Source organism: Martes martes (genome assembly GCF_963455335.1).
Source record: "Martes martes genome assembly, chromosome: 9".
NCBI classification, from domain to species: domain Eukaryota; kingdom Metazoa; phylum Chordata; class Mammalia; order Carnivora; family Mustelidae; genus Martes; species Martes martes.
In genome coordinates this window covers 85358694-85385465 of record NC_137896.1, presented here as the reverse complement: position 1 = coordinate 85385465, position 26772 = coordinate 85358694, and the positions used below count along the sequence as shown (strand labels likewise).

Below are 26772 nucleotides of genomic sequence, written 5' to 3'. Positions count from 1 at the left end.
GAAGGGGAGCTACTCTTCCTACACTGGATGGTTTTTAAAAAGGTACACCTAAGCTTACCCTAGTGCCCAGCAACTCCACTTCTAAGAATCAAAGCACGAGAAGTGAAAGCGCCAACTTTCTTGGATGCAAATGTTCCCGGCAAAATTATTCTTCATGGTCGAGCTGGAAACAATCCAGAGTCCATCAACTGGGGGATGGATAAACACAAGGAACACAAAGCAGCCATCCACAGAATGCAACATTACTCAAAAGTAAAAAGAAATGAATGAAGTAAGGACACGTGTTCCAGCATGGCGGACCTCAGAAACATTGTGCTCAGCGACAGAGATGGAATGCACCAGATGGCATGTTCCAATTCCTTATATGAGAAATACCCAGAAATGGAAATGCCATGGAGACAGATGCAGATCATGGTTGTTGGGGGCCGAGGTGAGGGCAAGGAACGGCTGTAAATGGGCAGGAGGAAACTTTCTGGGGTGTTGAAAGTGTTTTAAAACAGGTTTGTGCTAATTGCTGCACGGCACTATAAATTTCTCCCAAATCACTGAATTCTAAACTTACAATGAAAAAATGTTACAGCATTGTACCATAAAAACATGTACCTCAGTAAAGCTATGAAAGAAAAGATCAAGAACCGTAAATATTTAATTGCCACACACACACACACACACGGAAGTACTGAAGGCAGAACAGACTCTGCATAGAAAAATAAGGAATCATTCCTAAATCATTTTATAAAAATCATTTTAAATCAACCACAAGCTCCACAAAGTTAGAGGGTTGTCTGTTTTGTCACTCATGTATCCTAAGGGTCTAGAGTACTCCAGGAATGTAATAATACTTCAACATTAGAAAAACTACTCCAATAGTTTCATAATGGTTCATAACATCAAGAGGACCAGGACCTAAAAAGCCATATGTTCTCAAAAGATTGTGAACTTGCACTTGGTAACAAGTGGTTCAATATTGAGTCATATGTCAAGAATGGGAGACTATTTCTTAGGTGGTAAAGAATGCGTATACATACAGGGGATTGAGAGAATACTTTTTGTTCCTGAAAAGTCAACTACTGAAGATTGGAAGATGCATACATTGTTGGGAATCAGATCAAGTGTTTGCTGTTTGGGCTGTCTAAGGACAAACAATGTCATGCAGGTGAGGCACGTCAAAGGAACAGAAAATGACATAGCAGAACATTTCTACACTTCTACTGTGTCGTGTAATTGAGGGCTGTTGAATGGATGAAAATGTCCATTGCCATGATATTGTGCAATGCTGGTAAAAAAACATTTCAGGGTTTGACAGAAGAAATCGTTCTAAAATTCATGAGACACAAAAAAAAATTCCAGAAAAACATCAATGTCAATGTCTTGCTTGGGAGCTGCCAACTTGGGAGGAATGATTGGGATTTCACTTTTTCCTAAAATGATGTCCTTTACCAGCATTTCTATCCATTTCAGGCTGTGCTTCACAGTACTCAAGTGAGGCAGAAGGCAGAATTTCCCCTGTGATACTGCCACCGACATCCTGCAGTTCTGTTTCCACTTCAAAGCTGTCAAATGTTATCAGCTGACTGAAAACAAAATGCTTTGCGTGGGTTTCCCTTTCATTGCCCGAGGTCCTCACAAAAATGTTGGGATTTATTTTGTATGCATCTGTGAGCAGCCACAGTACGTCTGTCTGATCTGAGCACTTTCTCGGTGGTCAGACACAGACCTTTGCCCTAATATGTCCCTTTGTGGTTGGCCACACTTGATGCTTCTCACAGCCTCTATAACACGTCTCTTGTTGCCCACAGAAGAACTAGAAGAACATCATTCTTTCTTTCTCCTTTATCCATTTGTTTGCTTTTAGCCACTTTGGTCACTGAAGGACAAACTAAGATGTAAGGTTCTGGGTGCAGAAGCCAAAAAAGCAGGAAGCACCAATGGACAAACAGGAAGTGGAGGAAGGGGAACCAGGAATGGGTGACTCGGTGACTGACACCATGACAGGCAGGACTCGCTCCCAATTCTGAGGTCCCCTGGCCTGGCGCATCTTATAGCCTAAGAGACCTTTTCAGGATGAAAAGTAACTTGAAATGTTTGGGTTGGGTTTAAGACAATTTCACTAAACTCAAGGTAGGCACTACATGGAGAGTCATTGAATAAAAAATAACCAAATTGTCTTATAATAAACTGGCATGGGGTGCATTTAGAAAAGAAGTGGTAAAGATTTTAATGTGGAATTAAAAAATGGAAGAAAAGACTTACTTCATGTGCTCAGGAATGAATCATATTTTTCCTCTTCTGTGCTTTAACTCCACCCTGCCCACCCCGCCCCCCACCTTCCTGCATTCCCTTATTGGAGCAACTGCGAAATGGCTGGCTTCGCATTGGACGGAAGTGGGAGGACACTGTACCCAGACTTAAGAGCAGCCCCTGAAAACATCTGTTCCTTTGAACATATGGGAAGTTTTTTCAAAAAACAAACAGATAATCATAGCTAACCTGTTGATTGAAGATTAAAGTCCATTGATCTGTAGCATGACTTTGTTACACCAGGCTTGGATATATTTTGGGGGGGTGGGGCGGGAAATGAGTTTCCAGAATACCATTTCTATTTGCATGATTTTGAGAAAGGGGATCCAGAATGACATTCTGGAGTGTTTGGCAACAAAAAATAGCATGGACCATTCCAACCTTCCAGCACTTTCCCCTGCTTGATTAAAAAAAAAAAAAATTACTTTGGAAAATGTGACTTTTGTGATCTTTGGGAGGAAGCCTGGAAAGGGTGGGCTGAGGGTTCCGCGTGACACAGGAAATCTGTGTTTGTAATGCTTAAGTGTGTGGGTGTGTTCATGTGGGCAGTGCTGGAGAAGAAAAATGATAAAAACCTTTTGCAGACCTTTGCAGGCAAGAGCTGAATGAGAGACTCAAAGAGTCCATAACATTTATAAAACATATTTGATATCCACAGAATATCCTGGGTTAAGACTGTCAAAAACAACTCGACATCAAAACACAATCTGTAGAACAATTTGACATTGGACTTCAACAAAATTAAAACCTTTTTCTCTGTGAAAGGCACTAAGAGAATCAAAAGCAAGCCACAGATTGGGAGAAAACATTTGCAAATCACATACCTGACAAAGGAGTTGTATCTAGAAGAGACAAAGAACTCTCAAATCTCAACAATAAAAAAATAAACAAACTGATTTTTAAAGTGGGCAAAATATTTGGGCAGACACTTGATGAACATAAAATAAAACCACAACGAGATGCCACTACAAACATATAGGAATGCTTAAAATAAAATTTTAAAACAAATGAACAATATCAAGAACTGGAAAGGATGAGAAGCAACTAGAATCTTCATTCATGGCTGATGGGAACACAGAATGGTTCAGTTACTTCAGAATACAATTTGGAAATTTCTTACAAAGTTAAACACACATTTGTCATATAACTCCGCAGTCCCACTACTTGAAGTTTACCCAAGAGATAGGAGATCTTATGTTCAAGCCAAAACCCACAGGCACATATTTAAAACAGCTTATTTATTATCTCCAAAAGCTAGAAGCAACCCTAATGTCTTTCACTTGACAAATGGCCACATCCATACAATGGAATACCTCTTGGCGATAAAGACAAAACTACTGAGACAAGCAGTAGCATGAATGACTCTCAAATGCATTCTGCTGAGTAAAAGAAATCAGACTCCAACGGTTCCATACAGCATGATTCTATTTATAAGGCGTTTTGGAGAAAGCAAAACTATAGGGACACAGAACAGATGAGTGGTTGCCCAGACCTAGGGTTGGTGAAGAAGAGTTGACAAGAAGAGACAGCAGAACGACATTCTTTTTTATGATGGAGCTCTTTTTATCCTGATTACGGTGGTTGTCACAGGACTCCAGGCATTTGCCAAAACTCATATAACTGCAGACCACAATGAATAAATTTTACTAGATGTCAATTTCAAAATAATCCTTTTCATCTGCTCAAATTTCTTGCATGCTTGTTACACAGTACTATTTGGCATTCTCACCTCCTTCTGACCTTCAAAAGTTTCCAATACTAATGTGAGCTCTGAATGGAAAAAAACAGTTATTTCTACCATCCACGGTGGCTTGGGTGAGGTGAGTGGCCTCAGAAAACATGGGAATGTGGGGAAGATTAACACGTCAAGCTAAATCTCTCCAGATGGGATTAGGTTCCCAGGGTTGGCGATAATGCCCTTCATTAAGCTTGTCTCTGTCATGGGCGCTAAGGAAGATCATGACATGCCATCTCTAGCAACAAACTCACACTCCTGTGAGGAAGCTTGCACAGGACCCTCATTCATATTCTTCATTTTGGTGTCCCAAACAAATAAGAAATAAGCCAGGGTGTTTTCTTCCATATATATATAATCTCTTAATTTTGGTGGTTTAGTGTAAGGGAGGTCACGATGGTAGGCAAGCTGGTGGGACCAGAGACCCTACAAAGAAGTCCTCTTGAGGAAAGCAGGAGGTGGTCCACTGGGTCATGTTCAGGAGACCTCATATCTAGTCCTGGTTCTGCTGCTAAGTTGCTGTGTTCAGATTTGGGCACTTCACAGAATTTCACTGTCTTAGTCAACAATGTTTTGGCTGTAAGAATCAGATTCTGAATCAAATAGGTTTAAGTTAGATAGATACGTACATAGATAAACACATCATTCCATCAGTGGTTCTTGGTTTTGGCAATGTCTAGAGGGGATATTTGGCAATGTCTAGAGATATTCTGGTTGTCACAATGGGGAAGGGTACTACTAACATCAAGTGGATATTGGGCAGGGATGCTGTGAAATACTCTACGATGGGCAGGACAGCCCCACAACAAGGAACTGTCTGGGCCAAAATGGCAAGAGGGCCAAGGTGATATAAATACAGACACACAAGCGCATCTATAAATAAAGCGTGTGTGTGGATGTGTATATAATTTTTAAAGGATATTCTTATTTTGAAACAAAAACTTAAGGAAATTTTAGGAAAAAAATTCATCCCTCAGGAAGGGTAGAAATCAAGGTAGATTTTGTGAGTTTTGAGCTCTTCACAGAGCTCAAGGGCTTTCCTCTTAGTGCCCTGTGACTTGCAGGGCTCAGTTCCAAATGTCCATTCCCCGTGAGCCTCAGACTGAGAGAAAACCAGACAGACAGACGCAGCTTAACTCAGCTATTCATCCTGTTCCTGTCAGTTCTGTTCAAGGGGGCAGGGTTACAAAGGCCACGTCTGTGCCACCCATGGAGATCTTGTTGGAACCCCTCCGAGAGGGGGGAGCCGGGAAACAGCCCCAAGGAGGCCTATTATATTTATCAGGAAAGTGATAATAATGCCACCTAGCCTCCAGAAGCCTTCAGTTAAATAAATGACCGGGGGCCTCAGGTCACTTGAAAGCGGAAATGGCAGGTCTCTCCTTCAAATGGAACTCATAATTTTTTTCTTCTGCTGTCTTGAAGAATAGTTTGCAATTTTTAAACCGCCACAGAACGGATGTTTGCCAGTTTGCACGGGTGATTGCGCGAGCTGTAATAAGTTCTGCATATTTCAGGCTGTCCCAAGTTCCACCTTAGAGCTACCAGGTTGTGGAGGGTCATTTTGCTGCCTACCCCTTATGATAGAAGGACGGTAAACCCCCGCTCCATACAATATGTGGGGTCCGAAAGTCCGTCATGGGCTCCACAGGGTCACGTTATTTTGAAGCTAACGAAATGGCCGCCAGGAACTGGCTCCGTTTACCGGCGACAGCTGCCGGGGTCTGGCGGCGCCCGCAGAGCCATCCCAGTCCGGGCAGTGCGTGCTGCCCCCTGGTGGCCACGGCCGGCTTCGGCTTACAGGGCGACAGGCGGGATGCGGCCCTGTAGCTGGCCGGGACCCGCCATTCAGCAACAAGAAGCAATTCTAGGAATTTCCCGATTGTTGTCACCCTCCTGTTGGCCCAGGCCAGGAAGACTGGGTCAGGAAAAGACCATGGACTGGGAAAACCGTGTGCTGTTTCCCCAGTCAGCCTTTTCTGTTTCTCCACATCTCTCTACACGCAACACCCAGAAAATACTTTTGGGCAGGAGGGGCCAGGCAGAGGACAGGAGTCAAGTGTCCATCACAGTACACCTCATGATCCCTGAGTTCCTTTCTGAGATGCTTTCCTGTGCTTGGAAACAGAAAGCAGTGGCTTTAGCCTTTGTAAGGTTGCAGATATCTTTGAAAATCTGCATGTACAGGGGCACCTTGGTGGCTCAGAGGGTTAAGCCTCTGCCTTTGGCTCAGATCATGATCTCAGGGTCCTGGGATCGAGCCCCACGTAGGGGTCTCTACTCAGCGGGGAGCCTGCTTCCCCCTCTCTCTGCCTGCCTCTCTGCCTACTTGTGACCTCTCCCTGTCAAATAAATAAAATCTTAAAAAAAAAAAAAAAGAAAGAAAGAAAAAATCTGCATGTACATATATATACATTTACAACTTTGGGAAGGTTGTGAGCTTACTGAAGCCAATCCATTGTCTTCTCTCAAAGAGAGAAGTGTCTTCTTCACAAAGGGAAAGGCACCAAACACTGGCCTGAGAAAGATGTTAGTTAACTATTAAATGTATAATCACAAGCCACTCTGAAGTCATTTGAATTAGCAATAATCGCGCCTCGGATAAACCTCATTGGCTACGATACTGCCACTGCACAAAGCTACTCTGAAGTCATTTGAAACAGAAAGGAAAAACCTCAGGGGTAAATTTATCCTTGTGGAAGGATCTGAAGCCCCTTCCTGTCTTGTAGAATGTGTCAACTGCCCATATGACTCTCAAGCCATATTTATCTATACTGTGTCTCCTCCACCTTCCCCCGTCATCCTTAACAATGGGTCTCTGTTTACATATCTGGGTTTCTCCTGGCTTTCCCCATTCCCTCTGGTTTCCGTCCAGAGTTCCTGGCTGGGATGAGGCCAGCACCCCAACTCACCCAGGTGGGTGTGAGCAAGTCCCCCACCCTCTCTGGGCTCTGACTGAGGACAAGCATTCCTTAATGCCTTTGGGGATAGAAGAGACACTGTGGACAAGTGGAAATCATGGAACGGCCTGCAATTTCTGAGTCTGCAATGTTCTTACAAAAGCAAGTCCTCCCAGGACACTCCACCGGCCGTGCATTCTTTGAGTAGGTGCAACGTCCCTGGGCCTGCCCTTTGGAAGCACTCATGGCAATAGATATTTGCTGTGTAGCTAGTCCTGTAGGAGCTTATAATAAATAATCCAATCCTAGACCGCATCTCTGCCACTTAAATCAGTACCTCTGAAGGGGAACCTAGGCAGCCAAATTTTTTAAGATCTCCCCGGGCAATTCCGACCGACAGCCGTGTTTGCAGAGCAGTGACTTAGAGGAGGTGAAAGGGAGCCCCCCCAGGCTGGATGCCCCCTGCATGTGGTTTCCGTGAGCTATGTGGCGCTTACTGTGATCACTGAAACTAGGTACACATGCAGGCACTGGGAGCTCAAGGGAATGAATTAAAGATCATGAAAACCTGAGGCTGGACCAGGCTTAGGAGGTTTGCCTTGTCATCTGGCCCTGAAATGGAGAGAAGACAAGAGGGTAGATCTGCGATACAGGCAGGAGGTAGAACCAATAGACTGATGGGCATGACCTGGAGGAACAAGAGGTCCTGAAGTCAGGGGTGGGCTCAAAGATGACCCAGTTTCCAGATTACGAAGTGGAAGAACGTCAACTATATAATTTGCAGGGCCCAGTGCAGAATGAAAATGTGCAGCCCCTCATTGGAAAATGACTGACATTCGGGGTGTGTGGGTGGCCCAGTCGGTTAAGCATCTGACTCTTGATTTTAGTTCAGGTCATGATCTCAGGGTCATGAGACTGAGTCCTGTGTCAGGCTCTGTGCTCAGCAGAGAGCTACTTGGGGATTCTCTCCCTCTCCCTCTGTCCCTTTCCTCCCTCACTCGCTCTTTCTCTCTCTCTCTCAAATAAATAAATAAATCTTTAAAAAAATTATTGACTTTCAAGATGGCAAGAGCAGAGCCCTAAAACACACTCGGGATTCTGGGAGCATGGGGCCACATGCAAACACACAGGTCACGTGTCCACACAGCCAGCCCTGAAGAGGGAATGTTAGCCGCTTGTAGAGTAGGGAGTGTGGAGCAGGGGGGTGCATGGAGAGAAAAGACCAGAATGGAAGACCACTGGACTGATGATTTTGTCCCTTGGAAAGAGTCACCGAAGTGCTAGCTGGGGGTATTATAGGAGACTAGAATCTTTCTCCTACTCTCCATCTTCCTTCCTTTCCGCCTCTCCCTTGCTCATCCTTGATCCTTAATCAGCCATCCATTGTACTAACTAGTTGTACAACTTTAATATACAATTTTAATATTTGCATTTCCTGAGTAAAGCTACCTTGCGTGTGAGTTAGGAGCTCCCTGGATGCTAAAGAGGAGAACCGGTGTCCAGTTAAAGAGAAGAGGGAAGGAAGCAGGCCTGTGAACGTGGCTCCCAGCCCCCGAGTCTGAGGTGGAAGAATTCGTTGACCACATTCAGTCATCAAGAAGATTGATTAAAGGGGCAAGAAGTATCCCTTGTGAACTTACCCAGCAGGCTGAGCCCTGTGATCTCTCTCAAGAATAGGTGAATGTTCTGTCCTCCACATGCTGTCCAAATGAGCTTCAGAAACCAAGAGTCCTACCTCTCTCTCCACAAGAAATTCAGATCTGCCTCTCTGGTTCAAACTCTTCCTCAGCAATCATAAGGGTGGCGAAAAAACATGCATTGGTCTTATTTTGACTTTCTTCATCTCACTGGGATAGAAGAAAGCCAGCGGGCCACAAACCAGTCCCCGGCTAGCCCACAAAAATCCCTTGAACAGCAGCTGTGTGTCAGGCACTGTTGTTGGCAGTGGTAATATCAAAGGGAACAAAACAGGCGAAGCTCTGCCTTCAGGAAGCTTATAGTCTACAGGGGGTTGGAGGCCACAGATGCACAAACAAGTAAATCTCATTTCAGGTATAAAAAGTGTTAAGAAGAAAATAAAATCAGATATTGGGATTAAGACAGACTGGAGCAGGAGGGCCGTGTTAGATACTGTGGTCAGGAAAGAGCTCTTTAGAGAGCCAATATTTGAACTGAAACTAATGGGGTAGAGGAAAGACTGTGGTGAGATCTGGGGACACGTGTTTCAGACACAGCAACAGACATGCTGCACAAGAGCCTTGAGCAACTGTGTGGAAGGAACTAGAAGATGGGCTTGGCTGAAGGGCAGTGTGAGAAGAGCCAAGGAATGACGGATAGGTGGGGAGAGAGGGGCAGGGTTCAGATCCCACAGGCAGGGATCCTTAGATTGAAGTTCATTCTACATGAATGGAAGGTTTCACAGAAGACATGACATAACCTGATTTCTCTGTTGAAGATATTGAGTCTGGCCGCAGTACAGAGAATAGAAGGAAGATACGGGACAAGAGTGGCAGCAGGAAAACTGGCTGGAAAATGATCTCAGTAGATTCAGCCGAGACACGATGTGTTTCTAATACCCGAGAGATAGAAATAATCAGATAGGGGGCCTTACATGGGAATGAATCCAAAAGTTTTCCATAGTGGATTAGATGAAAGGTAGGAGAGAGGAAGGTGGATGGAAGAGGTTTGTAGGTCTTGAGTCCCTGCCACCTGGTGCCTTTATTGAGGCCAGTGTACTGCGTGGGGAGGGGCAGGAACAGAGAGACTCGCTGGGAGAGAGAAGCCCACGTGACCTCCCCGGGGAGTAGTGAGCAGTCTAGAACCCAGTGGAGAGGTGGGGCTCTCGTGAAGCAGTGCAGAAGGAAGGTAAAGCCATGGAAAGGATGGGGTCACCCAGCTAGTGAGGAGAGAGTCAGGGCAAGGGAACTGAGTGATGGGAGCAGGGCTGGCTTCTTGGTCACACAGCTTGTGCAGCAGCCCTCCTGGGCCCCACGCTCATCCCGTCCCTGAGCTTGGTTTAATGCTCTGCCGTCACCCTCTTGAAAGTCTTACTAATTTGGCACAAGAGATTCCACATCTTCATATTGCTCTGGGCCCCTTAAAGGACGTGGCTGGATCTGCCCAGGACACTTGCGAGTTAAGAGTTCCGGGGGGGTGGGAGACTCCATCACAAAGACCCAGAAAGAGTGGCTAATGAGGCAAAGGGAAGCTGGGGAGTGTGCTGTCCAGGAAGCCGTGCCCGTATCTCTGCGGGAAAATGGCTGAGCGTGTCAAATGTTGCAGGGCAGCCAAGTGAGATGAGGACAGAGAGTTCACCCTTGGCGAGCCAAGGTACAGAGATTAGTGATTTTGATGACGACCTTCTTGGTGGAGTGGTGTGCTCTGATGCTTAACTGGGTTACTGCAGAACAAGACGTGACCGGATCCACCACTGAGAACACAAATGGAGGCCTCGTTGTGTACTTCACGCCCCTTCTCTCTGCACCCAACTCTGTTTCTCACAGTGAGGGGCCTCATACACGTGCCTGGGGACATGTCAGCCGGACACGCTGGCTGTGCTGTGGGCCTCCCTACAGTCAACCACCCGGGGTGGGGGTGGTCCCAGGAAAACATTCCTGAGTGTCTGGAGACGGCTCTGGCCAATGGTGTAGGGAATTTTATGGTCCCACGTGGTCCCAAAGCAAGCAGGGCATGTCCCCTTGGCCAGGCGCCTTGCCCCAGGAAGAACACAGCTGCAGCCGGGCCAGAGCAGGGCCCTCCAAGAGCTGGGCCTCCAGATGGGAGCCCCGTGGCCCAACTCTAGTGGTTATTGCTAGAGGTGAAAGCACTGGGTGGTGGGAAAAGGAGGGGGTTTTCACACAGCTGCCCATGTTTTTCTCTATGAAATATAGAAGTGAGGGTGAAGGCAGGAGGAGGTGATAAAGCCTTGAAGAGAGAAAAAAAGATTTTGGGAAAAGGGAAGTAAATCTACTAGGTAGGCATGGTAGGTAAGCCTGGCTGGCTCTGTTGACTATCCACCGGATATTACTGGTCACAAACTGAAGTAAATCCACACAGCTCAGTGGTCTCATTCTCCTCAGCCACGTTCAGTTGCCTAGGTACAGGCACCCAGAAAGGGGATCATTGGGTTTAAACAGGGTTAGGGGATATCCCCGTGGTGATGACATGGGAGAGAGGTGGGGGACTCAAGGACATCTGTTCAGCAGTGAAAAAGTGGTAGAACCACTGGAACAGTAGCTCATTGAGGTCAGAGAATTACTGAAGGGTGAATTGGGTACCACGGCACTGGAAGCCTGAAAGTGGGCTTTCAGGGGTGGTATAGTTGTAGGGGATGACACGGTTTACTTATGACTAGGAGCAGCTGAGCTGGGTGGAGAAAGTATTATTAGAGATGAGACCATCAAAGGAGAAATACTTCCAATAATAAAAACACCAGTTCATTGCCTAGTGACATGTACACACATTATTTGATTCTTAAAACAGGTCTATAAAGTGGGCAGGATGACTGCCCCCATTTTTCAAATGAAAAAACCGAGGCACAGCAAGATTAAAGCTACTTGCCCAGAGACTGACTTGGACATCAAATCCAGGCTTATTTGACTTCAAGGGCTGTGTTCTTTAAAAAAAAAAAAAAACAACAACAAACCTCCCCCTACCGCCCCCTGCTCCATCCCCTGACTACACTCAGATCTGGCTTCTTAGTTAAACCGAGTTGGTTTGTGGGTTTTGTTTTTTTTTTTCTTTCAAGAGACAGTTTTTATCTGGAACCTCACTTTTTATCTGTAAAGATGCAAAAGGGACCAAATTACCATTTGCTTTCATTTTAATGCTGGGCATTTCAGGCCACTGAAGGATAAAATATAAAGACAACACTGTGCTGCCCAGAGACTGGTTAAATTCCAGGGCTTTCTGGAGAGAAACAGTAGAAACCAAGTTTAGGGGTAGAAATGCAACTACACCGTCTGCGAATGCCCTCTACTGCGGCCAATGAGAATCGCAGCCTGGGATTAGAAACTTGATTTGTCTCTTCTTGGAAGACAATAGACTTGAATTACCAAGTGAAAACTTACCCCTTGTAGATATTTAGGGACTGTGGTTCAAGTGGGGCAAGGAAGCTTTAGTTACAGAAACTTTTGAAATTTCACAATCGAGGGCACCTGGGTGGCTCAGCCGGTTAATCTTTTGCCTTGGGCTCAGGTCAGGATCCCAGGGTCCTGGGATGGAGTTCCGCATCAGGCTCCCTGCTCAGCAGGGAGTTTGCTTCTCCCTTTGCCTGCCACTCCCCCTCCTCCTGCTCATGCTGTCTCTCTCTCTCTCTCTCTCTCTAGCTCTCAAATAAATAAATAAACAAAATCTTTAAATTTTCGCAATCACTGTTATTTCACTTAAGAACTTCTGATTCTCATTGAGAGGGTATGTGCTATGGTGAGTGCTGTGAAATGTGTAAGTCTGATGATTCACAGACCTGTACCCCTGGGGCTAATAATACATTATATGTTAATAAAAATAATTTTAAAAAATTATGCATGGAGGAAAAAAAAAGAACTTCTGATTCTCTTTAGTGGGAGAGCCCTGCTTTCCTCTGAGTGTCTCCCCATTGAGACTGCAAGCTACTTGAGATCAAGACCTTAGTCTTTTTCATATTCTTACATCATGAGCCTAGTAAAGTGTCCAGCACATTGTAGGCATCCAATAAATATGTATCAACCAGAAAAGAGGAAAGTGAACAAAGTGTTGCAATTTCACAGAATAGGAGGGACTATTCCACTTGGGCAATTCAGGAAGGCTTCCAGGAGGAGACGGGTGGTGGCTATAGTGATAGGGGTGAGGGAAGTAGAATCAAAAAGAAAATACAGAAAGTAGAATGGCAAACCTAGGGGGCCAGATACAGAGACCCACAGGACAGAGATTTTGTGTGTGTGTGATTCTGGAAGGAAGTACCTTGCCATATGGCTGACAGGTGAGGCTCCCGATCCTTCCAGAGAAAGTATAAGCAAGAATTTTAAGTTTCATAAAAATAGGTAAAGGAAGCTAGTATAACAGTTGCAGGTAGGCTAAAGAAAGAATTTGGAAGGACTTCGGACTATGGGCACTAAAAAAAAAGAACAATTCAAGGTTTAAAGAAATTTTCCTATAATTTCATTTTTACCCTAAACTGTGTGACATCACCAAAATTCAATTCTATAGCTATACAGAGCTCCTCTCACAATGGTCCCCAAATGCCTTATTTTCTCAGACTGAGCACTAGGAGCAGGGTGACTTTCCTGGTTTTCATACTGAGAGTCTCATAGCTCAGGAACCCCTGGGTTCCAGACAAATCAGGACAGCTGGTCATCCTAGCTGAGTGTGAAAAAGCAGGATGGTTCACAAGGAGGTCAGTGCCAAGTGAAGAGGAGGCAGGTTGGTGGCAGGACCCAGCGCAAAGGGCCTTGGCTGAGAAGGGGACAACTCTACTCTGTCCCTGTTATCATCAGAACTCTGGGTGGTGTGCATGGTGAGATTTTTCACCCACCAGCAAAACAGGCTTCTGAGCCCTAACTCAACGAGCACACAGAATACAATGCAGAAGGATATCAGAGGGGAGGAATACACTCACAAAAAACCTTGGGTTGCAACAGCAGAGTTGAGGCCAAAGGAAAATGGAAGCCTCATTGTGAAGGTCCTGCTGTTTCCTCATAAGCACACCTAAATAAAAATGATCTGAAAATGAATGGTAGGCCACAATAGCAAGATTCTTACAGTAAACTGGAAAAACTTGCCTGCTGCTGCTGTAAGCCCCATGGAAGTGATTGCCAACATTAAACACGGACTCCAGGGAGGCCCAAACAAACAACTTTCACCCTCACTTCTGTGGCCAGGGACACTTATGACAGCAGCAGAGGTTAGCAGCTCTGGAGGAAGTGGTGCCTCAGTCATGGGGGAGGGTCTTCCAGGCCAGGCACAGCCCAGAGTCACTCTTTTCCTTCCCAAAGTAAGGGGAGTCTGAGGAACATCTCCTTTCACAACAGCACGGGGACAGTGACCTAGCACAAACTCCCCATTAGGCTTCCTGGAATGTTATCACTCAGGTACTTTACAGGTTTAGGAAATAGATGACAAAAAAGAAAAAGGAAAGAAAAGCAAGAAGAGAGGCACCTGGGTGGCTCAGTTGGTTAAGCAGTCGGCTTTTGATTTTGGCTCACGTCCTGATCTCAGGGTCCTGTAATCGAGTCCCGAGTCAGCCTCCTTGCTCGGCTTGGATTCTGCTTGAGATTCTCTCTCTCCCTCTACCCCTGTCCCCACCTGCACTCTATCTCTCTCTAAAATAAATAAGTAAAATCTTGAAAAAAAAAAAGAAAGAAAGAAAACAGAAAAAAAGAAGCTACGTAAATGTAAGGAAGGGCTCTATTTTCAAAGATTGGAGATAAAAGGAGTTAAGAAACGAAAGATAGCTAGTCAGCAATAGCCCAGCTTGGTTGCCTTGGGACTGGGACCAACACTGAGCAGGAAAGTAGATCTGCAGAGGTTACAAAGACCGCTTATCTAAAGAAAAGACAGAAAGGGGGCACCTGGGTGGCTCAGCTGGTTAAATCTGCCTTCGGCTCAGGTCATGATCCTGGGGTCCTGGGATCAAGCCCCACTTCGGACTCCCTGTTCAGCAGAGAGCCTGCTTCTCCCTCTCCCACTCTCCCCCTGCTTGTGTTCCCTCTTTTGCTGTGTCTCTCTCTGCCAAATAAATGAATAAAATCTTTTAAAAAGAAAAGAAAAGGAAACGAAAGAGAGAAGAATTAAACTGGACCAAGACAAACAAAATGTTCATAATGCTGGCTGGCCCTCTCAGTGCTGATTTGTTAGGATTTGGTATTGTACCTATTACAGTGTCGTAATGCCTGTGCAGTGATGGTGACAAGTGATATTTATGCAGCGCACACCAGTACTTGCTATTATGTTACAGGTTTTGCAAAGATCATGTCCTTTAATCCTCACAATAACCGTATTGGTTAGCCCTATGATTGTGCCCATTTTACAGATGAAGAAACTGAGGATCAAAATCCCCTAGCTAGCAATTAGTGACGATGGGATCCAATTTAGGCAGTCTGACTCCAAGCTAGCTTTTGAATTACCACACCACATCTACAGTTGGCTCCTTTTAAAATATTAAAAGAATTCTACATAGCCTAAAATCTTTATACCATAGCACTTCCTCTTTCACTTTGAAATTCCCAAACCAACAAGGAAGCACACGACTGGTTCAGAAGCCACAGGCCAGGGTTCCAGCAGTAGAGAATCATCAGTCCCATCTGGAACTAAGATCTGTGTGTACACATTTGGGGGGGGGGTAGCATAAGGAGGAAGCAAGGAAGTGAAGTAGCTGTCACCTGAGTCAGTCACAGTCCTGGTGACTGACACCTCACAGCTTACGGAGAAAATGTGGTGGCACCAACATTTGAAAATACTTCTTTTAGGAAGATGGAGGTGTGGGTGAGCGTGTGTTATCAGTGTGAGGAGCACAACATTGAGAATGCTCTTTGCAAAGGACCTATCATATTGAAGTCAGCAAATAAACGTTTTATGAATGAATGAGAAACATGACTGGACCAACCACATTTCCCACAACTCCAGGGGAAGAATATAAGCGGCCATAGAGTTACATTTTCACTTATAAACTAAAAAACAAACAAACAAACAAAATCCCTCATTCTCAGCACTGACATTCTTTGAACACCATTCTTTAAAAAATTGTCATGCCCAGTTGCTACCGATAAGTGGAAAACCTAGCCACAGCACATTTGAGGAATTGTGTGCTAATACATTGCCTATAATCACCCTCCTTTCCTCAAAGGTTTAATTGGCTTCTCATGTTCAAACAGAAAGCTCATTTACAATGAACACGTAAATTTATATCAAAGACAAAGGAAAATATACGTGTGTGAAGTGAATAGATAAAAGTTGTGATTGAGCTTCAGTTTAGCTCTGAGCTTCCTGGCAGCCAAGACAAAAAGAGAAACAATAATTTGCACAACTATGCAGAAAGGAGAAAGTGCACCAGTCCCTCCAAAGAGACAAAGTATTTCCGAACACTGAATTCTCAGTGAGTTTTTTTTTTAAGATTTTATTTATTTATTTGACAGATAGAGATCACAAGTAAGCAGAGAGGCAGGCAGAGAGAGAGGAGGAAGCAGGCTCCCTGCTGAGCAGAGAGCCCGATGTGGGACTTGATCCCAGGACCGTGGGATCATGACCCGAGCTGAAGGCAGAGGTTTTAACCCACTGAGCCACCCAGGTGCCCCTTCTCAGTGAGTTTTCTGACACAGAGTCTCACATAGGTGTCAATGGCATTGTCCATTCCTCGTTCTCATTTTACAACACAAACCTGGGGCAAATTTCATGAAGTCATTATTTGCAGTAAAGATAAAAAAAAAAAAAAAAAAAGAATGTGCAATATGGAAGCATAACTCAGTGAGCTCATTCTGTGCGGGAACCAAGTCCACGTAGTCCAAGTTCAGCCTCTAGTTTGATCTGAGTTGGAAATGAGATTATCTATAAAGAAAGGAAGTTTGCTGAACACCTAAACATGTGCTACGGGCACGACATATTTTTTTCCTCTCAACATACATATCATTATCCTATTTGATAATTAAGTAACTTGCCTTGGGATTCACAGCAAATTAGCAAAAGGATCTTAAGCACATGAATTCTTTTTTCTACCACACACCCTCCTACCCACCTCCTATCACACACTCCTATCGAGAAAAGCCAATGAGCAATTCGTCCCTTAGACAGTTTTTATGGGCAATTCGAGTTTGTTCTCTCCAGTGAGGGCCTAGAACATTGGTGCTATGTATTTCAGAATAGGACAGATTTCTGTGGTTCAAAAACCCTAGGTGGGTGGAGTTGACGCATGTAGGCAAGTTCAGGAACATTCACCTCAGGAACATTTACCTCAGAGGAAGTCCACAGTCTCTAAGCTGTAAGCCTCTCTGTTTGAAAAGCTTGAGAAAGGATTCTTTTACTCTCCTTCTGAGGAAAGTACTCTGAGAAGGCAAGATGTCTACGCTGTGACCAAAGCATGGGTAGGAATCGGGTTCTACAAAGGGAGCCCTGAGTAGGGAGGGGCTCCATGCAGATGAGAAAAGTGAGATACAGCTGAGGTCTGGAGTATGAGTCTGTGTTTGTGCCTGGGGAGGCAAGGTGGCAGGGGACACACGGGCAAGTGAGCAGGGCCAGATCCTAAGGACTTTGAGTTTAATCCCTTTGCTAGGAGAAGCTACCCAAAATTACAAAGCTTTTTTCTTCTCCAAAGAAACAGAAAGTAGTACAGGAAAACCAGCCTGAGAAAGATGGCAAAGGCTGCAACTCGCTATAGACAGCACACATCCATACCTTAGAGAAAAGAACGGCAGCGGGGCGGTGGGGGGTGGGGGGGCTGGACCAGAATTCCTCTCCATAGACACCCTCCTCTGGCTCCCATGGCTATTCTCACCACAGGACTTGTCTTAATATTGTCTCCTTTTCTGTGCCCCACTAGCCTGTAAGCCCACAGGAGCAGAAGGCAAGACTGTCTTTGTATTTGGCTACCAGACCTACGGGTATAATTTTGTTTAAGTGATACTTGGTTTTTTAGAAAATGATCAAAGGAAAAAATATTTCAAGGAGCAACATGGTGACAAGTAAAGCATAAAACAAGAAATGTAAATTATTTTCTCTTTTTGTAACTTCCATATCTCAGTTCCTGTCTGGGAACTCTACAAAATTTACATACCATCCCCTGGAAAGGATCCCTCAATTGGTCTGTGCCGCCCCAGGGATGTCCCCTGGTGTTGTCCCCAGTTCATCACTGTTACCAGCGGGTCTTGCCAGTCACTGTGGTCACAGCTGGGGCTGCATGTCGGCTCTTCACACGCTCCCTTCTCTTGTATCCAGTTAGCCAACCGTGGGGCTGCTTCATGAGAGGTTTTACTATTTTCCTTCCAAGCATCTGGTACATGAAGGGTCATCATCACCAGCTTATTCTTCTCAATCATTCCCAGGATCTTTCCAAAACCCCATAATGTGCATTCCTTACCCAAGGGATCACACTCCAGCTCTGAAGTGGACAGGCCGAGTCTCCACATGGTTTCCCACTGGACACTGTGCGGAGGCTTTGTAAATTGCAAGCCAGAGACAGCAGTAGTCCCGAGACTGGAAGACGCTTGTGGCCGTGTATACCATGCGAGGACTACAGGGTATCTCACTCAAGTCCAATTTTCTGAGATTTGAGCTCACCTCTGCCAATCCAAGTATACTTTAGTCCCCGATCTAACACAACGTCCAGAATCTAAATCGACCTTGTCTGGCCTCTGCAGGGAGGACTTTGTCAATGAGTGAACAGAAAACAAGATTTTGACTCCCTGTCACCACTCAAGGTGAGCCTCGCTCCACTGCTGTTTAGAATAGCATCAGTCTCTCTTCCCCAAATGGCCAGGAGGCCATTTGGGCAGCAGGAAATGTGCACCTTGTGGAAAGAATTTAATTGATGACTAAGGGTAAGTCGATGACAACATAGGGCAGGCTTTTTTACTTGAACAAGGAATCAACCTGGGCACCTGGGTGGCTCAGTCAGTTAAGCATCTGCCTTCGGCTCAGGTCATGATCCCAGGGTCCTGGGATCGAGTCCCATGTCAAGCTCCCCGCTCAGGAGGGAGCCTGCTTGTCCCTCTCCATTTGCCCCTTCCCCTGCTCATGCTCTCTCTGTCTCGCTCTCTCAAATAAATAAAATGATTAAAAAAAAAAAAAAAAGAAAGAAAGAAAACAAGCATCTACCAAAGTTGAATGCCAAACAAACAGACCAGCTCACTGTGGGCTTCATGGTCTTGGGATTCCCAACCTGGGGATCCGGTATATCTGTGTTCATTCAAAATGAGAAATATGCTCAAAGAGGGAGGCCTGGTGACTTTGGGACCATGTAGCTCTTCCAAGAAAACCCTCTCTCCTGGGTCTAGAGGTGCAGAAAGTCTACAGACAACCAGCTGTGGGTCCTGGCTTGTTCCAACCTCTGCAGTCAGATGGAGGCTTTGCAGCTGCCAGCGGATCACCAAAGAGCACTTGTTGCCTATAATACTTTGTGCCAACATGCTTGACCAAGCACTCTGGAATTTGTTTTAGCTTTCGTCATTTTTCTAAAGATTTTTTTTATTTATCTAAGAGAGCGTGAGCGAACAAGAGAGCACAAGCAGAGGCAGAGGGAGAGGGAGAAGCAGACTCCCTTGATGAGCAGGGAGCCCAACTCATTTATAAAACATTTATAAAACAATAATACAATCCCTATAAAAATACAAACAGCATTTTTCACAGAACAAGAACAAAGAATCATAAAATTTGTTTGGAACCACAAAAGTCCCTGAATAGCCAAAGCAATCTTGAAAAAGAAAAGTAAAGCCATCACAATTCCAGACTTCAAGTTATATTACAAAGCTGTAGTAATCAAACCAGCATGGGACTGGCACAAAAATAGACACATAGATCAATGGAACAGATTAGGACACCCAGAAATAAACCCGCAATTATATGGCCAATTAATCTTTGACAAAGCAGGAAAGAATATCCAACGGGAAATAGTCTCTTCAACAGATGGTTTCAGAAAACAGGAAGCCATGTGCAAAAAAATGAAACTGGACCACTTTCTTACACCATACACAAAAACAAGTTCAAAATGGGTTAAAGACCTAATTATGAGACCTGAAACCATAAAAATCCTGGAGGAGAACATAGTCAGTAACCTCTTTGACATCGGCCATAGCAACCTCTTTCTAGATATGTCTCCTGAGGCAAAGGAAACAAAAGCAAAAATAAACTATTGGAACTTCATCAAAATAAAAATCTGCACAGTGAAGGAAACAATCAGCAAAACTAAAAGGCAACCCATGGAATGGGAGAAGATATTTACAAATGACATATCTAAAAAAGGGCGAGGGACACCTGGGTGGCTCAGTTGGTTAAGCGGCTGCCTTCGGCTCAGGTCATGATCACACTGTCCTGGGATAGAGTCCCACATTGGGCTCCTTGCTCAGCAGGGAGCCCGCTTTTCTTCTCCCTCTGCCTCTCCTGTCACTCTACCTGCTTGTGCTCTCTCTCTCTGACAAATAAATAAATAAAAATTTTAAAATAAATAAATAAATAAACAAGGTCTAGTGCCCAAAATATATAAAGAGCTGATACAACTCAACATCCAAAAAATATAATCCAATTAAAAATGGGAAGACATGAACAGACATTTCTCCAAGAAGACCTACAGAATGGCCAACAGACACATGAATGATGCTCACCATCCCTCATCATCAGGGAAATGCATATCAAATCTGCAATGAGATATCGCCTCACACCTGTCAGAACAGCTAACATCAATGACAGAAGAAACAACAGGTATTAGTAAGGATGTGGAAAAAGGGGAGCCCTCTTGCACTGTTGGTGGGAATGCACACTGGTACAGCCACTATGGAAAACACTATGGAGATGCCTCAAAAAGCTAAAAATAGAACTACCCTACGATCCAGTGATCAAACTTCTGGGTATTTACCCAAAGAATACAATAACACTCATTCAAAGGGATGCATGCACCCCTATGTTTATAGCGGTATTATTTACTATAGCCAAGATATGGAAATAGCCCAAATGTCCGTCAACTGATGAACAGATAAAGAAGAACCCACCCACCCTCCCCCGCCCCCGCCACACACACACACAAACACACACACAATGGAATATATTATTCAGCCATAAAACAGAATGAAATCTCACCATTTGCAACAACATGGATGGAGCTAAAGAGTATAATGCTAAATGAAATAGGTCAGTCAGAGAAAGACAAATATCATATGATTTCACTCATATGTGGAAGTTAAGAAACAAAACAAGGGGCGCCTGGGTGGCTCAGTGGGTTAAAGAAACAAAACAAATGAGCGAAGGGAAAAAAATAAGAGAGAGAGAAAGAGATACAAATCAAGAAACAGACTCTTAACTATAGAGAACAAACTAATGGTTACCAGAGGGGAAGAGTGTGGAGGGAATGGTAATGGGGATTAAGGAGTAAATAATAATAATAATAATACATATGCGTGTGTATGTCTCACCCATAAATCCTTCACTAGTTAACTACTTTAAGCATGTGTTCATTTCTTTGTTCCTTTTACTTACAATAATCAAATAAACTCTCATGTACCTTCCACTGTAGTTACACCTTTGAAGCTTCTCAGATGTATTTTCCCTTGCTTTCCCTCTGGAAATAACCATCACCTGAGTTTTATATGAGTCAGCTCCTTGCTGCTCCTTACAGTGAGGCCAAGGACAGATAGGGTTTTTAACCTGAATGTACATGACTCCCATTCTGCTCTTCTGCACCTCTCCTTTTCTGCCAAAGTTTCCGTTTTTGCACAGGTAACTGTAATTTCTTTTTGGTCTTATGCAGCATTCCATTTAATAAAAATACTGCAGTTTCCTTTTCCACCTGTTGCTGTGGCTTGCTTCCTGCCCCTCTTATTATAAGCAATGCTACTCGGGAACGTCCCTGCCTCTATTCTGATTCCCACGCATGGGAGCTTCTCCAAAGGACTGTCTCCGAGCAGTGAAATGGCCACTTCGGAGGGCTGGTGCGTCATCAATTTCACAAAGCCATGTTAAAATGCTTTTCCAAAAATGGTTGTGTCTTCAGCATAGGAGAGTTTCTTTTGTTCCATGTCCTCAAGAGCACTTGGTGTTGTCAGACTTTCATTTTAGCCAATTTGCTGGGTGACAAGTTTGTTGTGTTTTTAACTTACATTTCCTGATTATCGTGATTAAGCCTATTTCCATATGTTTACTGGTGTTATCATTCCTCTTCTGTAAAATTCCTCTTCATGTTGTGTATTTTCTTTTATCCTTTTTATTGATTCATAGAACTGCTTTATATATGAATTCTATCTCTGTGTATCTGTGGATCTATTGATGCATCTATTTATCTAAAACTATACTGTCAGGGGCGCCTGGATGGCTCAATCCTTAAGCGTCTGCCACCAGCTCATGTCATCATCCCAGGGATCTGGGATCGAGCCCCTCTTCAGGCTCCCTACTCAGTGAGAAGCCTGCTTCTCCCTCTCCCACTCCCCCTGCTTGTGTTCTCTCTCCCACTGTGTCTCTGTCTGTCAAATAAATAAATAAAATCTTTAAAAAAAAAAAACCTATACTTTCAAATCAGACTTCTTTTAACAGGAATAAAACCTTAGGTTTTATAAATTGGGATTAGTTAGGACAATCTTAAGGAACAAAATGTTTTCATTCTCTCTACTCAGATTTTCTAAAAGGCCAAACTAGACAAACTATATCAGACAAATAATGATTTATCAAACAGAAGAAAAAATTAAGTAGGGAAAAGAAGCCCCACCATTGTCATTATGACTTTTACTACTTGGGAGACTAGAGTAATGAAATTTTGTTTCTCAATTGTTTCTGATTTCAACATTAAATTTCAGAGGGGAGAAGAAAAATTGAAACACCATGTCCGCAGTACCTTTCATTATGGATCTCAGAGTCCATATGCTCTTTAGGGTCTGCTTCCCATTTTAACTTGGGGGAACCAAGCACAAAATAAGATGGACCTGAGACAGAAGGCAATACAGGCAGTCCGGAAATTGACAGGTAATCTTCCCACTGAGTGCTCCCAACCCACGGGGCAGAAAGGGGGCTTTCCCTGGATGGTCAATGCCCTCTGCATGCTGGGCGCTGGGGGTGCCAGACCCCTGGACTATGTGCAAGAGAAGATGCTGAGCCCTGGAACCCGCCCTCTGAAGCTTACGCTTCAGTGAGGAGGACAGATAGGTGGAAAAGGAGATTTCACTCAAAGAGCAAGAAAGCAGTGGAAGGCTACCATGGTTTTCATTGTTGGACTAAACAGAAGATGATAAAGGATCAGAGAAATGTGTGCTCTGGGCTCCACCTGAAGTCATATCTGTTTGCTCTCCATTCCCCTTTCCTCCAGGGTGGTCCACTAGGATCACCAGGCAGAGGCAGGCTGGCCTGGGTCACATCCTCCCAGCACTGTTGGGCCCATGCTGGTGGTCTCTGGGTCAGCCCTGCCAGCCAGTCCCTGCACCCCCCCCAACACCCCACTGTCAGCTCTCTGAGAGGGATCCTCTCCCCCACTCTCACAGACTTTCACTTTCACTCCAACCCAGACTCCGCACTCACAGGGTTTAGGGGAAACTGGAAGCATAGCTGGCAAAAAGAAATAGCTGGAATCCCCTCCTGTGTCACATCATTTGTCAGAGCCTTGCTGTTTCCATAAGCAAGTGCTGGTTCTGGTATCCCCCCTAGGCCACTGCTCAGCCCCCTGAAGTTACAGCTTACGAAGGGTCTCTTGAAAACTGACCCAGGAAGTGAATCGTAAGGTGATACTTGGGTTCCACTCTTTGGGATGATCTTCTTCTCCAGTGGTTCCCAACTAGGACAGATGTCTCTCCCCAGACATCTGGCAATGTCTAGAGACATTTTTGGTTGTCATAGTTGGTCGGAGTAGGAGAGTGCTGCCATCATCGAATGGGTAGAGGCCAAGGATGCTGCTTACATCCTCTAAAGCACAGGAGAGGCCCCCATCACTAAGACCCATCCCGCCCCCAAATATCCATAGTGTGCAGGTTGAGAAACCCTGACCTACCCCTCCTCAATATACAGAATGGTCATTGACTTCCCTGACATGACTCCCCATTCCACACACCTTCTTAACAGCTGTGCGATTCTCTGCTAGACCATTAAGCCAGTTCTTACAGTCAACCTGGACACCAGTTGCTGGAGAGGGGACCAGGGGTCCTGTGGCTGAGTCAGTGACTCTCTCTCCTAGGAGAACTCAGCTTGTGATCTGAATTCTCATCAGCATGATACTCATGAAAGATATTCTGGCTGTAGTCCATTCTCTTGGAGGGTGACAAACTTGTAAATGACATGGATAGTGAGAAGGGCTTCTTTATATTTCATGATGTAGTTATTATTTTTTTCATTAAATACTACTAAATAATATCATCAGCTTACAGTCCATCATTCATTTAGTCAACAAATGTTTTTGTGTGCCCACCAGGACCAGACACTGTATTCTATGCTGGCTGAATGGTAGTTCTTCAAGTCTACTCATGTAGACCACACATCTTACAGCAGAATTCCTTCATCAGATGGGATGGAGCAAGGGGTGCTTGCGAATTTACAGGTGCATGAGCCCCCCTCCAGATATTCTGATTTCACAAGTCAGGATCATGCCCAGAAACCTGCATTTTTAGCAAGTGCTTGAGGTGACTCTCATAGAGGCTATCCATGGGACCATGATTTAATAAACATTGGTAAAATCATGAAATTTACCCAACCTAATCCCAGGTCTGAGAACATGTAGAAACTGAGCTCTAATGTGGTCATTTCCTATACAGCTGGGGGGGGGGGGATCATATAACCATTTAATCTATTAATCATTTAATCATTAATCTCACATTTCCTATTTTTAAGCAGGAGAGTAAGACCTGTTCAAACACCGATGGTAAAATGTTAGAATGACCCCAGGTGGAGAGAAGCCAGACACTTAAAAAGGAACAAAACCATAGAAGTTTTACTTCTAAAAACTAATTTTTATGACATATAATAAAATGAGCATTTGCCAACTACACTGGTATCAACAGTAATTAGGAGAAAAATCTCTTGCTTATGTAAGAGTTATGCACACTACCTATTCTCGGAACCAGCCTCAGCATGCAATGATTCCTAGCTTGATTAGGGACCATGAATCCTCCCTGGACACGAAGATTAATGGCTTCTCTGATTACTCTCGATTGTTTTTCAAATCTCTTCTCAGATCTACATCATTACCCTCTGTTATGTGGCTTTGCAGTGGACCACTTATTTTAGGAACATATTAACCACCAGTAGAAGACCTCATCTAAACCTCGTTCAAAACAAAACTTTTCCAAGGCATGAGAAACCCTGCCCCCCCCCCCAACTTATCTAATGTCAAGGAAGTTAGCTCACTGTGCAGGTGTGGTTGTAAAACACAGGGAAACCAATTTCAGCCCAACTTCTCTCCCCCAAATTACTGTGATCGATTACATAATAGAAGTAACCCATATAAAGAAACTCATGATAACAGTTATATAACAGATTAAAATCGATGTGTCACTATGATCATTAATAAGAAGCATGGATTAAAGGCCAGAATATTTCAGACAACACGCTATCATCTTTTAATTAATCTACAATGCATTTCTCTTTTTCAGCTTCGCTAAGAATTTCCTCCCATTCTGTCCCTTCAACTAAGTGTCTTTATTATACCTTCAACTGTCTCTACATTCCTATCTGGTCTTCAATGTTTACTTTTTGCCTCACAAACAGGACCCTTTGAGTTTCTTCACCAATCAAGCACTTCAGAAAGACTGCTCCCTGTGATCCCAGGAAAGACCACTCAAAATACGGACAAGTGTCCAAACAGGAGGGATATTATCCTTTCATGAAAAATAAGAGAAAAACTCTCAGTTTCGTGTGTGATCTGCAGACTTAGCCCATCCAAAGTGCCCCATTGTGGCCTCAGCCCATCACACCCCAACAAGCTCTATTCCGACACCAGCTCCAACCAGAAAAGAACCCCCCCTCTCCCAGTTTGGGAACTTTGAGCCAACATATCAATTTGAATGCAAATTTCCCCCAGACTCGGATTTGGCGAGAGATCCATTTTTAAGTAGATTAAGCTCCCTGTAGACCAACATGCAAATGGGGGTGTTCAAGTATAAGAACCCAAGGGCAGCAAAAAGACATTGACCGTACCTATTTTCCCAGCCTCCACTTTCAGGTTGAACTCCCAGTTTCTTGGCAACTTCAGGGACATTTTGCTCCCTCTTCGGGTGAGTAGCTGCCGAAGCGACAGGTCTGTCACGATTCCCGCCCTTCTCGCTTTCTCGATGTTTCCCTCTAGGTTTTGTGTGTGTGTTCCCCTTTATGGGTTCTTCACAAGCAATCCTGGGTTTGGAGTTGATTGGCCAGCATGAGTCCCCCTTTCTTTCAGAAGAAAGGTCCATCCATCTGTCTGTCACTTTGGGGATGGCACCCGAATCCCCCCAAGGCCTCCAACGGTCCCACAGGGGCTGGTGCTTCCTGAACTGTGCACCTTGCTTTTTCTTGCTTTCAGTTTTACCAGAAATATCCCAGTTGATACTTCACTCTGCGTCATGAGAAGCAGAGCTCCTGTTCGAAAGACTCTCAGGCCTCACGGAGGCGAGGTCGTGATCAACAACAACTGCTGCCTCTCGGCTTTTTTTTTTTTTTTTTTTTTCTTTAACTGTCTGCTTCCTTGCATTTGAGGAAGTGGGTGGCTGTTCGGTGTAGATGATGCATTATGAGCACTCTTTCTTGAGAAAACCGTTTTTGGAAATGCTCGTATAAGTAGAATGAATGTTCTTGTGATCTAAGGCTATAGCTTTGATCAAAAGAAAACGAAATACAAAATTTCAAGTGTCCCACCACGTACCTCTAAGCCTTCCTCCCAACGGAGTGGATCAGGCATCCAAAAATGGTCAGTAAGACAACCTGCGTTCCCCCACCCCGCAAAGTTTCCTTCTTTTAAATTCTCCCTGCTGTTAGGACCAGAGAGTAAGTTCTCCTCCTGCTTGGGATAAAGCCTCATGTGGGGAGGGCTCTGAGGTACTTAGCTACTAAGCTGGCTTTGGCTGGGTAGACCCACTCGCGTGATTTAATGGTTCTTTGGCATTGCGTACAGGGTGTGGGTTTAAGAATCAGACTCACCTGGGTTCAGAACGCAGATCTTCCACTTCTTAGCTCTGCAGCTTTTCACAAACAACTGAATCTCTCTGGGCCTCAATGTTC

General features: G+C 44.5%; 1 protein-coding gene across 1 annotated transcript in view; it reads right to left on the bottom strand.

Annotated features, from left to right (window-relative positions):
- Window positions 1-26157, bottom strand: part of ARHGAP25 (Rho GTPase activating protein 25) — an 85266-nt gene extending 59109 nt beyond the window's left edge. Inside the window, exon 1 of the mRNA XM_080813941.1 lies at window positions 25717-26157. Coding sequence (XP_080670067.1) covers window positions 25717-25777 — 61 coding nt within the window. The 5' untranslated portion in view covers window positions 25778-26157. The remainder of the gene's footprint in view (window positions 1-25716) is intronic.
- Between the last annotated feature and the right edge of the window lie 615 nt (window positions 26158-26772).